At 30.1% G+C, this 13,167-nt stretch overlaps 1 protein-coding gene across 1 annotated transcript in view; it reads right to left on the bottom strand.

Moving 5' to 3' along the window:
- LOC118190894 (synaptotagmin-12-like) overlaps positions 1 to 13,167 on the bottom strand; it is a 506,095-nt gene that overhangs the window by 105,700 nt on the left and 387,228 nt on the right. Inside the window, exon 3 of the mRNA XM_085824139.1 lies at positions 7,819 to 8,041. Coding sequence (XP_085680265.1) covers positions 7,819 to 8,041 — 223 coding nt within the window. The remainder of the gene's footprint in view (positions 1 to 7,818; positions 8,042 to 13,167) is intronic.

The following is a 13,167-nucleotide window of genomic DNA, read 5'->3' on the forward strand; positions in this document are numbered from 1 at the left end:
ATCACTTTTAGTATTGTTTTGACTTACAGAAAATCCTATTTGTGCATACGTTTTACATTGTTACCATCGATTAGAAGCTTCTATATCATATGCTAAACATACTGTAAGGTATTTTATTCCTCCTTCCAGTATTCCATCGTGGTGTAAAGGTAGCACAATCGGCGCGTATTCGAGAGGTCCAAGTTCGAGTCCCGGTGAGGACACTGTGTACTTTTCACATTTCCTGCTTCAAAAAATTCTAATAATTACAATACTGGGGGAAAATTGCGATAAGGGAAGAAATATGTGATGGAATATATATACTGAATTCGAATTATTAGTTAGTCTATCAAAACATTTATAATAAAATATATGATTTATCAAATGCAATGAAATATTTTATGCAGGTGCTATCTTTTAATGTAAAACAAAATCCTCTTAGATAAATATTATTCTACATTAATATCCTTTTAGTACGCATAATTATATAGAAATATTATTCTATATAAGTGTTATTATAGTCATACGTGGAATGAAAAGAAAAAGGTGTTAAATTTTAACCTATAAGAGACAAAGCAAGCTTTCATTTACATTTTATTTTACTTCATTTATAATAACATAAAGAAAAAAAAATTCTTATTACGTTTGCTGCTGCTATTGTCTCCAGAAAACTATTGCGATTTTGGAGATAAAATAAAAGTATCATAAAACACTGTTTGCACTTTTGAATGTAAATTACAAAGAAATGCTAAAGATAACTCGACTAAACACTTTACAACTGAATTATAACGTCTGTGCATTAACTTATCAAGGCATTCTCTTTTTTTTTTAATTCCTCAGGTAGTGGTCATTTGTGTACACGAAATGGCAGAAGTCACCATATATTTTTTCAAGAAAGAAAACTAAAGTATTGTTGGAAAGTCAGAAATTGCACGAAGCGCAAAGACGATGAAGAACAGAATTTAATACTCCACTATAGTAAAAACTACAGTTGACAAGCAAGGTTACTCTTCCCAAAGCTGACGTGACTTATTTACAGAAGTGGCAGAAACGAAGACAGAAAGGGAGTAGTTGCGTTTGAGAAGACAAGGAATCAGTGACATCATACAAGAGCAAATCTTGTTACATAGTAACCTTATTATAACAAGATTTTGCAAGAATTTTGAGCATTAAAGGGTGGTGTAGGATATGAGAAAGTAAGGGGCGGAAGAAAAATAACAGCAAAGAACGAAGGAAAAGGGAGACTGTGTTACAGAATTTCACAAAATCCCAAAGAAAAGCCACGGACACTGGATATGCGACCGAGAATATTTGTATTCACTTCCTTCGAGGTCATATCGAACGATTTCCAGCTAATTATGAGCGAATATCACATATGACATTACTTGATGGTATCCATTTTGAACATTTATAAGTTTAACATATGTACACTGCGAAAAAAAGAAGGGGACAGTTCTATATCTTTCGTTCTACTCGGCCGATTGACGAAATTCAACTTACGTTTTTCATCTCTCGATAGCGCGACTTATATTATGGATATGTATTAGATTTATATATAGCATTGTTCTAATATAGGTATTTTAACACAAAATTGGACTTTTTCTGAAATAACGTACCATTTGATTTCCATATTTTAATTCTAAGACTCAAATTATGCCTACATATTAAATTTCCTAATTTTTGGTGAGAAATTTATGAAGAAAGTTAAAAAGTTATCCTGGTGCAATTTTATCAATCAAATATAGTTTAGACACTTTGCTAAAATTATTTGAAAGTAAGAACAATGTGACCTTTTTTCCGCTCATGCACAATGTAAAAAAGATAGGAAAGAGGTGTCTGTTTTCCGCTCCGGCGTAATGAAAGGGAAAGGAAAATTGGCTGCTATATATAAAGAAGTGCGCCAAGTGAATTATTCCTGGCGCAAATTTAAAACATAAATAAATACTAAAAAATAATATACACAATTTTTTTTAAATTAGTGGAACTAAATTTTCATCATCAACATAGTTATCTACATTTGTTTGTTGAAGAAATCGATATTTAGTCAAATAACCCAAAAATAAATTCCTATTAAGTCTGCAAGGTTTCCGTTTTCGAGAATGCAATTACTATTCAAACTGGCACCAGGAACTTAAAGCCAGCTGTACAATATTATTCCCAACAGTGTACTGAGTTTTATCGAAATTCGATTTTTCTAATATTGTAGCTGTAACTTCTGTGGAATTTTTATCTATTTTGCAAGAAATCGATCATACATTCCTATGAAAGAAAAATTCAAGATCTATTTTGGTTTTACAACTGATAGCATTTGTATTTATTATAAACTACGTATATGTGATTAAGAATAAAATATAAAGCTTTCAGAAATTTATATGAAATTTATTCCAAGAACTTTAAACTGACTTTTTTGGTTTTATTGTTCACAAGGAAAGTATCGATTACAATCAACCGATACGATTTTTGATTCGTTTAAAATTACTGTCTCTTTTCATCATGCGCGTTACATTGTAGCTGCATTAATATTCTAGCGAAACTTACGAGCTCTTTTGCTTAAAAATGGAAAAGGTTATAATTAGTATTTTTTCCCTAAAATGCTTGTCATGTGGCATAGGAATAAATTTGTTATTCAACAGGGGTTTCAATCTTTGCTGTAACGAAGGAACAAATTGCAGTGATTAGTTGCACGTTTCCAAACTGAAACTTTCTTTGAGTAATCAGAAATGCTTATTTGCCATTTTCAACTTAGTAATATATGCTTTGATGTGAAATATATATTATGCTGCTAATTATGAAGGTAGTTTGTTGCCATTATGCAATATGTATTGAGCTGTATATATATATATATATAAGCAAGAAATATTCATTGATGAAAAATACTATATCCACCATTTGAATGTTAGTAGTGTTCTGAACTACCAACTGGGATTTTCGTATCGAAATTATTTTATCGATATTTTATATAATACATGTATCTTAGTTAGATAATAATTAAAAAAAATTTCCGTCCAGACATTATTTCTTTTCGAACGGAATAACATATTATGATCAGAAATTTGACATTAGAAAAATAAGTGGGTAAAAGTAATTTCTATGTACCAAGACTAAAACAAGATTAACTACTCAAAGTATACCCAAAGCTACCAATCAAGATAAAAAATTTTTAAAGCTATAATCAAATTTATCTACTCTGATAAAATCTTTTTACCAAGATAAAACCCAAAACCTAGACTAACTAGCAAGATATAACATATATTTATATTACATAAATACTTAATAATTATTTTAATTTGATACATTGCTCGATATATTAAAAAATTAACTACTTTCTACATAACTTTATAGGCATTCATATAACGATAATTTTATATATGTTTTCCATAACTGCCTAAATAACTTGATATATGCAACTCTATAAATATAAATTCATAAGTTAAATTTTTTCTATTTTATACAGCTATATTTGTATATGTAAATTTATGCGTATGTTCCTCGCATTGCGGAAAAACTGCAGCACGTAAAGTTACCAAGCCAGTCGAAGGCTGAATTTTGAATTTCAAATTTTTATAGATTTATTTCATATATTGCATGCAATTAAGTAAATTTTGTTTAACATAACAGTGGTATAAAAGCTTTACGTTGCCTCTTGACAAATCTTAAGATATTTATGATTTAAATTTCATCAGAAATTCAGCGATATAAAAGACGTGTGTCGCCACTCTGCAAAACGCAATACATTTGCCTTTTGAATTTAACAGAGAAACTCGCATGTTTAAAGAAATGAGTTGCTGCTGCTCCAATTAAAATCTTTTTGACTGTCATGCGGTAGTCATTTAGCAAATGGTAATATATTTATTATTTTTTTTTTTGTCTTTTAAATTTAATCTTATAAAAAGATTTAAAACACAGGTTTGTTTCAATTGTTATTGATTATTTACATGAAATTACATCATCTGGATTCATTAAAATCATTATATACTTTTTCATTTTTATAATAACTGTTTCAGGCAGCTGGCCGCATAAGACCTAGTCTGACTAAATAAGGAATATATCAGTTATAGGTTACAACCGAAAACACCGCGAACGGAAACGTCGTGGAGAAAACAACGCAAGGCGAAAACTTCGTGGTTCAAAACATCGTGGGAGAAAATAAAGCAAAGAGTAAACATCGCAGTTCTGAAACAGGGTGGTACAAAATATCGTCGAAAATAAAGCGGTTCAAAAACTTCGTCATCGAAATTATCGTGGTAAGTACCCACAAATCATCGCATGACGATAATATTGCAGACATGCGTTTATAAGGCTTTAATTATTGTAAATGGAGATTTGCATAATGATTTGTGAGTGCAAGATGGAAAGAAGGATAATTTTTACTTTCATATTTTTTTTACAAATAATAAATTTTTAAGAAAAAAGAAAACGAAATTTAAACAAAACAAGATATAATTTTCACTCTAAGAATATCAGATTAACAAAGGTGAAGAAAATAATCTCATAATTAATTAAGGAATTTTTTATAGATATAGTCATGCAGTTACTTATCTTTCTTTTGATGTTCTTTTTTAGATTATACTTTTCATGAAAAATTACCAGTAAAACTTAAAATTATTAAAGAAAGTTAAAGTAAATATCAAAATCATAATAGCTGGTTAGTTAATATGAAAAATTTACATACTTCTGAATGAATCATACCAGTTATTTATTAGTATAATTTAAAGTTATATTAATATATATTATAATTGATTTAAATATGATTAGTTATGTAGATTCAGACAAAAATCGCAGTTGAGTTTAATCCCGTGCCTGTGCCTCTTCTTAAATCCTTTTGTTTAGTATTTTATTTACAAAACATTTCTGACCTGAGAAGGTAAACATAAGCACGAAATACGTAGAAAAGCATTGCTTTCATTTGAGCTGCATTAAGAAATTTACTACCCGATCAGCTGATGAAATACAGTCAGATATCATGCACTGCTTCTGATACTTCGGTTTACAAATAAAGGTAAGACGCGATTTTCAGCTGAATTCATTTAAGGCATTTAAAAATATTTTTTAATTATTATATATATTTTAATCATTATATTTTAATTACTAACAATATTATAGTTGGAATTTCACATCTTCAAGTAGCTTCTTTATGAATTAAAAAAACTGATGAATAATTAAAAATTTGAATGATTGTTGTTCCATCTGTTTTCTAATTTCGTAAGAAAATCTTCAAAAGAATATTTTGAAAAATTATCAAACAAAATGTGTGTGTGATAGTTTAGTCAGAAAGACACAAATTCATTCCTTTCATTTCATAATAACTTTCTAGGTAAAGTTGACGTGTCGAGAAATATATTAACTTTCTGATTGTAACAACAAAGTATTTTTAAAATTTAAAGATACTGAAAAGTTTTCGTTAGAATTATGTTATTATCTTCTTTGACTTTAACATTTTCAGAATCGTCAAAATTCAGTTCATACATTCCTATCAATCTCTATTATTAAATAATGAAGAACTTGCATGTATGTATACATACTTCTCGCGCTGTGGAAAAATTGTGGCACCTAGAGTCAGCAAATGTTCAATACACATCGTTCTCCTTCAGGACATGTGCACCTTTAAGTCCAGATTTCGAGTGAAGAGTCTGTATATGTATGTGTGTGCTCCTTGCTGTATGGGAAAGCAGTGGTACCTAGAGTCAACGCATTTTGAATACACATGATCCTGCCCCCGAGCATGTGCATCTTGAAGTCTAGATTTTGAATTTCGAAAATGTTTCTGATTTATTTCACATTTTGCATGAATTTAATCAACTTTTGATTAACGAACCCAGCCATTTAAAAGTGAAGAATAGTTACACTACTTGATGGTAAGACTTTTTTATCTCCAGCATACCAGACTTGTCATTCGGCAAAAGGTTAGTTACTTATCTTTCAAGAAATAATTTAATCAACAAACTCGTTTCATGAAAGCGACGTTATACAGTCTGAAATAAAATACTTTAACTTTTGAATGGATTTATTTAAATCAATCAGTTATTTTATGTTAAAAAACTGTATTGTTAGTTCTCCCTTTACGTTTTCCTGACAGAATGCACATTTTAGCTCGCAAGTGAGGGTTTGAGGCTGCTTTAGTCAAAGCGTATTCCGCCTGTTGAAGGCAAGTTACTAGATGAAATTCTACGACAGCATTTCTGTCTACGGCGTTGCTTTTATCTTGAAAATTGTGCTCTTACTCCGGTGTAGATAACTACTGGCTGATTTTGCAAGCACCGGGAGTGACTTCTGTGCAACTGTTTGAGTTCTCAATATAAGAGGGTCTTTCACACCCTTCTATATTTCTATTTGATTAACTGGACATGAGGGTAAATAGCTTAGTTTTATTAAGAGATTTGATTACTGCATATTACCAAAAAGAGTGGGGCTCTGCAACTACTACATGCCAAAGCGTTGCCATTCGATAAAGCGTAATATATTTATTTAACTTTCAAATATAATGTTTCTGTTACTTAGTATCAAACTAAGCGATTTTACAGCAATAAACGCAGTCTTTAGATTTTAATCTGGTTGATTTAAAAATGCATAAGTTCCGGAAAGTTAAATTAGAAATGTTAAATAATTTTATGGAAATGCATTAGCTAATTAAAACCATTATATATTTTATTTCATTATCCAGTACTAGAAGCATAGCGCCGCTGAATAATATGGCAATTTTGGGTAACTGATTGATTTTTTTGTCTATAGGCCAAATATTTATTTACTGCAAAGTAAGTGAGAGAACTTTATCTTTTATTTTATCCTGTTTTATTTCAAGAAAAAAATATATAGTAAAAAAATAATAGAATAAAATTTCTATTAAACTAAATACAAAACGCTCTTATTCCTACAAAACTTAATGATGAAACTACTTTTTATTTGCCTTTACGTACGGCTATTTCTATCTCAAGTCAAATAAAATAACGAAATTAATATTTACTTATTACTAAAACCAAACTCAAAACTTTTTTTTCTGTTTATACAGGCAGAAAATATATGTAACAAAAAATTTTTTCCTAAAAATCTATTAAACTCGAAGTCAGAATGTTTTTAGAACTAAAATACTAGTACTAATTAATGAAATTCTATTCGCATGTTATGGCTCAACAATGATTCAAACAATAAATAAAGTACAGGCTTATATATTATAGCAGATTAGTTCTCTTGGTAATATTTAAAACGTTCTCATTTGTGTGATGTTATGTAGTGACATGTTTTTGAATTAAACAAGCAGAATGTATATTAAGGCAAGCAAAATGTATAAACACATTAACCGAAAGTAAATTTAATAGCTTCTTTAAATAGACTATATTTTAAAGCACTATATTGTTTCATTTTCTTGCATTGTTATTTAAGCCACCGAAAATATTGAAAGTATGTTGTAAATAAATTAAAGTCAAATTTAATTTTAAATGGCTTTGAAAAAGACCGAATAACTGGAGTTTCGGATAATTAACGTTTTTGTGCCGAATCGGTTTTCAATAATACGAAATTATTGAATTAGTTACTTACAAATTATGAGTTTTCACATTAATTATTATTAAAACATTCTATTAAAACTTCAATTTTATTAGTAAATTTCTTTGCTCTTTACTTAATAAAAAGGTTTTGTTACAGAACATGTATTTTTACGTGAAGAAAAATAAATATGATCTAGGGGTTTACGCATTAAATGTTGGACATCCTTGCTGTTCTTTTCATAAAATTAAATGAAAACTACGATTAGAAAATAAGAAAAATCGCCAAATCTGGCGGATGTTCCCTTGAAACTGCGTTTACCGCCATCTATAGGAGAAATTCTAAACCGATCGAACTCACATAAGATATCTGGCAGGTCCGTATCAACGCTGGACCGCCTAACGATGTCCAGAGAGAATCTACGAGAGGGATGATCGGTGGCTGGGGGTGGAGGAATGGCGGGAACATCGTGCGTCGGAACTCCTTGGACTTCGACGGACTTGAAATTTTCAGATAAACTTTGTTGAGGAATGAGAGGCGGCCTGGAGCGATCTTGGGGTTGATAAAGTGATGGAGGATATGCCTGAAAACAAAAAAAGGAAAAACAAAATCAACCAAATTTTGTAGATAAATGGTAGCAAAATGAATTTATTTAACAAATTTCATTTACTTATTTTTAAACGTATTTTAAACACTTTTACACAGAATATTTTTAAGCTATAAAATGTCTTTAAATAAATTTTATTTCTTTATCCTTGAATATGAGCATGAACCTAAAAATGATTAATTTGCACTTAAATAACAAGTGCATAATATGTTTTCAGGAAGTTTCTTACCATTTTCTGCCCTATATATTTGGCAGAAGTATTATAGGACAGAATATGCTCTATTTGTAATTTTTAAACAACAGGAAAAAAATTTTATTATTTTTACTCTTTTCCAACCTTTTCTTTTAATTACATATTATGATACTACAGCGTACATTTTCATTTATTCAATGAGTATTTAATATTGAACCTTCAGCCAATTATTCGCTCTGTCATCAGCCGAGTGGGAAGATTTTTAAGTACTGGTATTTTGATTCAAATTCAAATTCTGGCGATCCCGACTGCATGAGAGGCTTAGTAACGTTTCCAACGCGTAACGTGAACGCAAGCCAGTTTTCCTTAAAATGGCCTCTACGAAGACATCCTTTCCTTAAGCAGATAGCTCTCGTGCAGTTTACTGCAATCTAATTCAATCAGCGAGTTATTCGCTTTGATTTAATTTAATTATCATTTTATACTGGGTTGGTCGGTATCGGGGTTAGCAAAGTCAGCTGCCATATCATTGGAACCAGGTCTGAATCTTGAAGTATCGAGTGCTGCACAGTGTTTTTATAGCATGAGTATATTTAAAATTCGTTGAAACGGAGCTCTGCTTGATTGTAGAACAGAATGGGCACTAGACATTTGGATTCTACCCGCTGGAGTATTCTCGATCAAAATTGGGGTAGAAATGGATGAGAAGTCTCTCTGCCATCTGTAAATTGCTCAAGGTTATGGCCAAATTCAAACCCTATTTATTTCAGTTCCTTTTGGTCGTGAGGAAATTTTGCGAACCTTATCTGATTCAGATCATGAGGGTAAGCATCAATATTTACCATTTTTAGCAATTAAACTCATGGCCGGATTATTTTTAGATCTAAAATACAATAACAACACTCTTACTACTAAGCAAAGCTGTTATCCTAGAATTACGTTTATTACAGCTTTTGCAACTACTTTTGAATATAATAAAACATACATCCGGCACTAAGGCAAAATCATGAATTTTGCATTACATGCATCTCTTTCTTAGGTTGATTTTCGATATTTTACACTGACCTAAAAAGTGGAATAAAAAAAGTTACTCATTCACTATACGCATCTTCTGATTTTATTTTCTTTATCTCTGTTTTTACTATCTTATATTTATATCTTCTATTTATGTTTTTCGATATATATCAGTGCTCTGAAAGATAAAGATCTGATAAATTGTACAAAAGAAGTAATTTGTAAACAGGCGTTCTTCAAAATGCTGAAGTTTTTGTCTCTGTTCTACTGCCGAGCACATAACAAGAAAAGACTATGGGCACACATGGCCATATGAAGATAAGAATATGTGAATCTGATTACATATATAAAAATCAAAATTACAGAAACTTTCAAATTACAAAAGTTTAAATTAAAAATTCTAAATTACAAAAATTTACCTATTTGTGAGATTTATTGTTCTTACAATCAGTCTAAGCTAAGGGCGATAAATCACCTTCGCAACCTATGTAACATCTGAGGGGGAACTTTTAACTAAATTAATCCTTCAAACACAATATACGGTTTTCTCGAGAAATACCTTTATTTATTTGAGCATTCATATATCAAAAATAGAGCCGACGCGGAATCAAACCCGTTTCAGATATTTTTCGAGAGAAAATGCAAGAAAAATTCCGAAATAGAATGCATTGTCTAAAACCAAAATTTCAAATCTGGAATATGTATAATATGGATTTTACAAGAACATGATTTAAAAATTTATTACAACATTGAATTCATAAATTGTAGCTTACTCATATTTATTTATTTCTAATGATAAAAAGGAAAATGTTTTAAAATCTTTAAATTTGGACATTATAAACGTCAGCTTTCTTCAATATTTTAACCTATATAAAACGCGGCAGCGTACATTTTACAACCATAAAAATGGCTTAGAAGGATCGTTTCCTGTACGCCATTAATATCAGAACTATGCTATCAAGGAATACGAATAAATGAAGAAGCTTTGCAATATTTCGTTCGATGATGAATTTCCTCTTGAATTCCTTTTCAAAGGAAATGGACAGTATAAAAAGTAAGAAACTTCTTGAACAATGATGTCTGCAAAGTCTGCAAGTCATTTATAGAAACAATAATCCTAAAGGAATTTATCACTATTTTAAGAGCTGTACCAAGAAATAATGCGATACTCAATGGATTTATTTATAACCAAGGTCTCCCTATAAATGCTTTTTATTCAGGTCGTTATTTCTTAAGAGTATTCAAAGAGACGGAGTAATTGATGTATTTTTTTTTAGACTCGCTTAAATGATCGACTTTAATTTTATTTTTCATGGTTTTCGTCCTATTAAGTTGAAAGCAAAAGACGCACATCTGCTAAGTTCTAAGAAGACATTTAGCAAGTGCTTTGTATGAGTTAAATCTTAAGCAATTCTCTTGGTATAATCTTCAAGGAGGTATTTCTACTTAACCAAAATATTCCAATGAAATATATAAAATGAATATTTATTTTTTTAATGTTAACAATTTTCAGTTAGTATTGCATATTCAAATATAATTATTTTATCTCAGTTAAAAACACAAAATAGAAAATATGAGATATAAATTGAAAATAGTTTAAGTATTGAAATTGTCACCGGTGAATCACCTTTCACTGAATTACTGTATTTACAGTACTGTATTTACAGGAAAGAACAGTGTCCTTTCTTTAGCCATTAGTCCGGAAATTCTGTGGCTCTTTAGCATAACCATAATTCTTGGCTTTGAATTTAGCATATACTGTTAATGGGCTATCACTTACTCCTACGTCTGCACATGCGAGAGAAATTATATTACGCAATTAAAAGACAAATTAGACTTAGGTTATATGTGTTAGACTTAAGTTATATATACTAATATGTGTCAGGTTCTTTTTGAAAATATTTAGGAGTCTAAAAAATCTTTTATTGTGGAATTTCGGAAGTAGGATTTTCAATCTTATATTAGAGACATTTTTTAAAAATTAATTGCATAAAGATGTTTATATTACTGTGTTTATAAATTGTGTGTTAAACTAACTAAGTGGCATTAATAAGCTTTGCACTAGATTCTCTGTTCTACAGTTCGATTTAATTACAGGAGTTGTACATGGAAACACTTAAAATGACAAATAGTGTACGTAATGTGGAGCAAGGTACCTTTATCAGTCTGACGCCTTCTTGGAATGGATGCATGCAACTCGGAATGATGATAATGGATATTTTACATCATTCTTCTATCAGAAAGTATTCCAGCTGTGCCTTAATATTCTGCTTATGTAATTTTCTTCGTATTATATGTGTCAAAACGCAATTCGGTGGACTCAGTAATTCCCTTTACTGCGGCAGATTTTTGTTTTGACTCAGCAATACTCTGTAAGGTCCTTCTTATTGTACAAATTTCAATTTTTATTCACGATTCATATTCACAGATGATATTTTCCGTTTGCATACTGTCATGACTTTAGAATGGTATCTGTCGAAAGCCCCAATAATTTTGCAGAGGTAACAAGTGTACCAAAGACGGAGAACAACAATCTGATTTCTCTGGAACCTATTCGAGTGACTCATTTCCTTTCGCTAAGCTTCAGAAACTACAAATGAAATTTGCTATTTAACAGTCTTGTAAATATATGTGAAATAATCATATAAAAGTACTGCAACTACTTTTACAGTTTTTCGGTCTAAGGTGCAATCGATAGAAACAAAACTTTAAAGCACAGTATTCCCATTAATATCAGAAACATTTGAATTCTACTCAAAGTAAATTTGTATGAGGTTTATTTATGTAAAAGCATTATTCTCTTTAAAGGAATTCTTGATAGCAGTTTCATACAATAAATTCTTTGAATTTTGGAAGCAGTGTAAACATTTCTATTTTGATCAGCAAATGCCGAAGCTAAATTATGAAAACGAGATAAATAATATGGAAAAGATTCAAACACTAAGTCTTTAAGCAACGAAAATCGTTGTTTAAGGTACTCTAATGCATTATCTCAACATATTACGCATTTGTAAAATGTAAACATGATTATCAAACCCTCTAGTAAGTAAAATTAAAACATAGCAGTGAGAATGAAATCAAACGCAAGCATGTACCCATTACATTTTGCATTCATAAATGACATATTGATGTAGGTAATCGGAATGCATCGAAATAAACAATTTAAATAGATAGTAAATGTATAAAATACTAGAAAAATAAAAGAAGTATTTTTTGCCATTCGTATTCGTATTTTTTGAGATTCGTGTATCTATTGCGTTTAAGCAGAGATCAAACTGTTGGAAACTGTGGTATTATCCTACGGATGATATTTAAGACCCATTGCGTGCAATTTGAAATGCGAGGTATGGTAAACTACGAAACCAGCGTAGCTAGTGTATGGTATAGGATGAATGCTTGTAATATGAAATTAATGTTGTGAGGATTTAGAATGACCATAATGATTAATAAGATTCTCTGAATTTATCCATGTTGTTTGATATATGTTATAGTGTAGTAACTGGAATTGATGTAGCGCAATTAGCCACTAATGTGTATCCATCAGACACATTTAATACACTAATGTATTGCCCAAAATGCGAACACTTTCTACGCAATAACACAATATATTAATATGATTCATTACAAATCTAAGAACTACAGATGTTTCGCAAATATTTAACGCTTCGTATCATGTGATTTTGGTAAATTGTTATATGTAAGTAGAAATGCATACTCCGTTCTCATAAATTTCAAAAAATATACTTCTCTGCTTTGAAAATTAAAAGTAAGTGGGAAACAAGTAAATAAAAAGTGTGGCAATCACGAATATAACTTAGAATTATATAAGTAATTGCTCATTTATACTTTTATTGTATACTGTATAATCTATGCACTGTATACTAACATATTATTT

Source organism: Stegodyphus dumicola, chromosome 9, assembly GCF_044657685.1.
Source record: "Stegodyphus dumicola isolate Sdum_Otavi_A_Nest chromosome 9, ASM4465768v1".
Taxonomy (NCBI): domain Eukaryota; kingdom Metazoa; phylum Arthropoda; class Arachnida; order Araneae; family Eresidae; genus Stegodyphus; species Stegodyphus dumicola.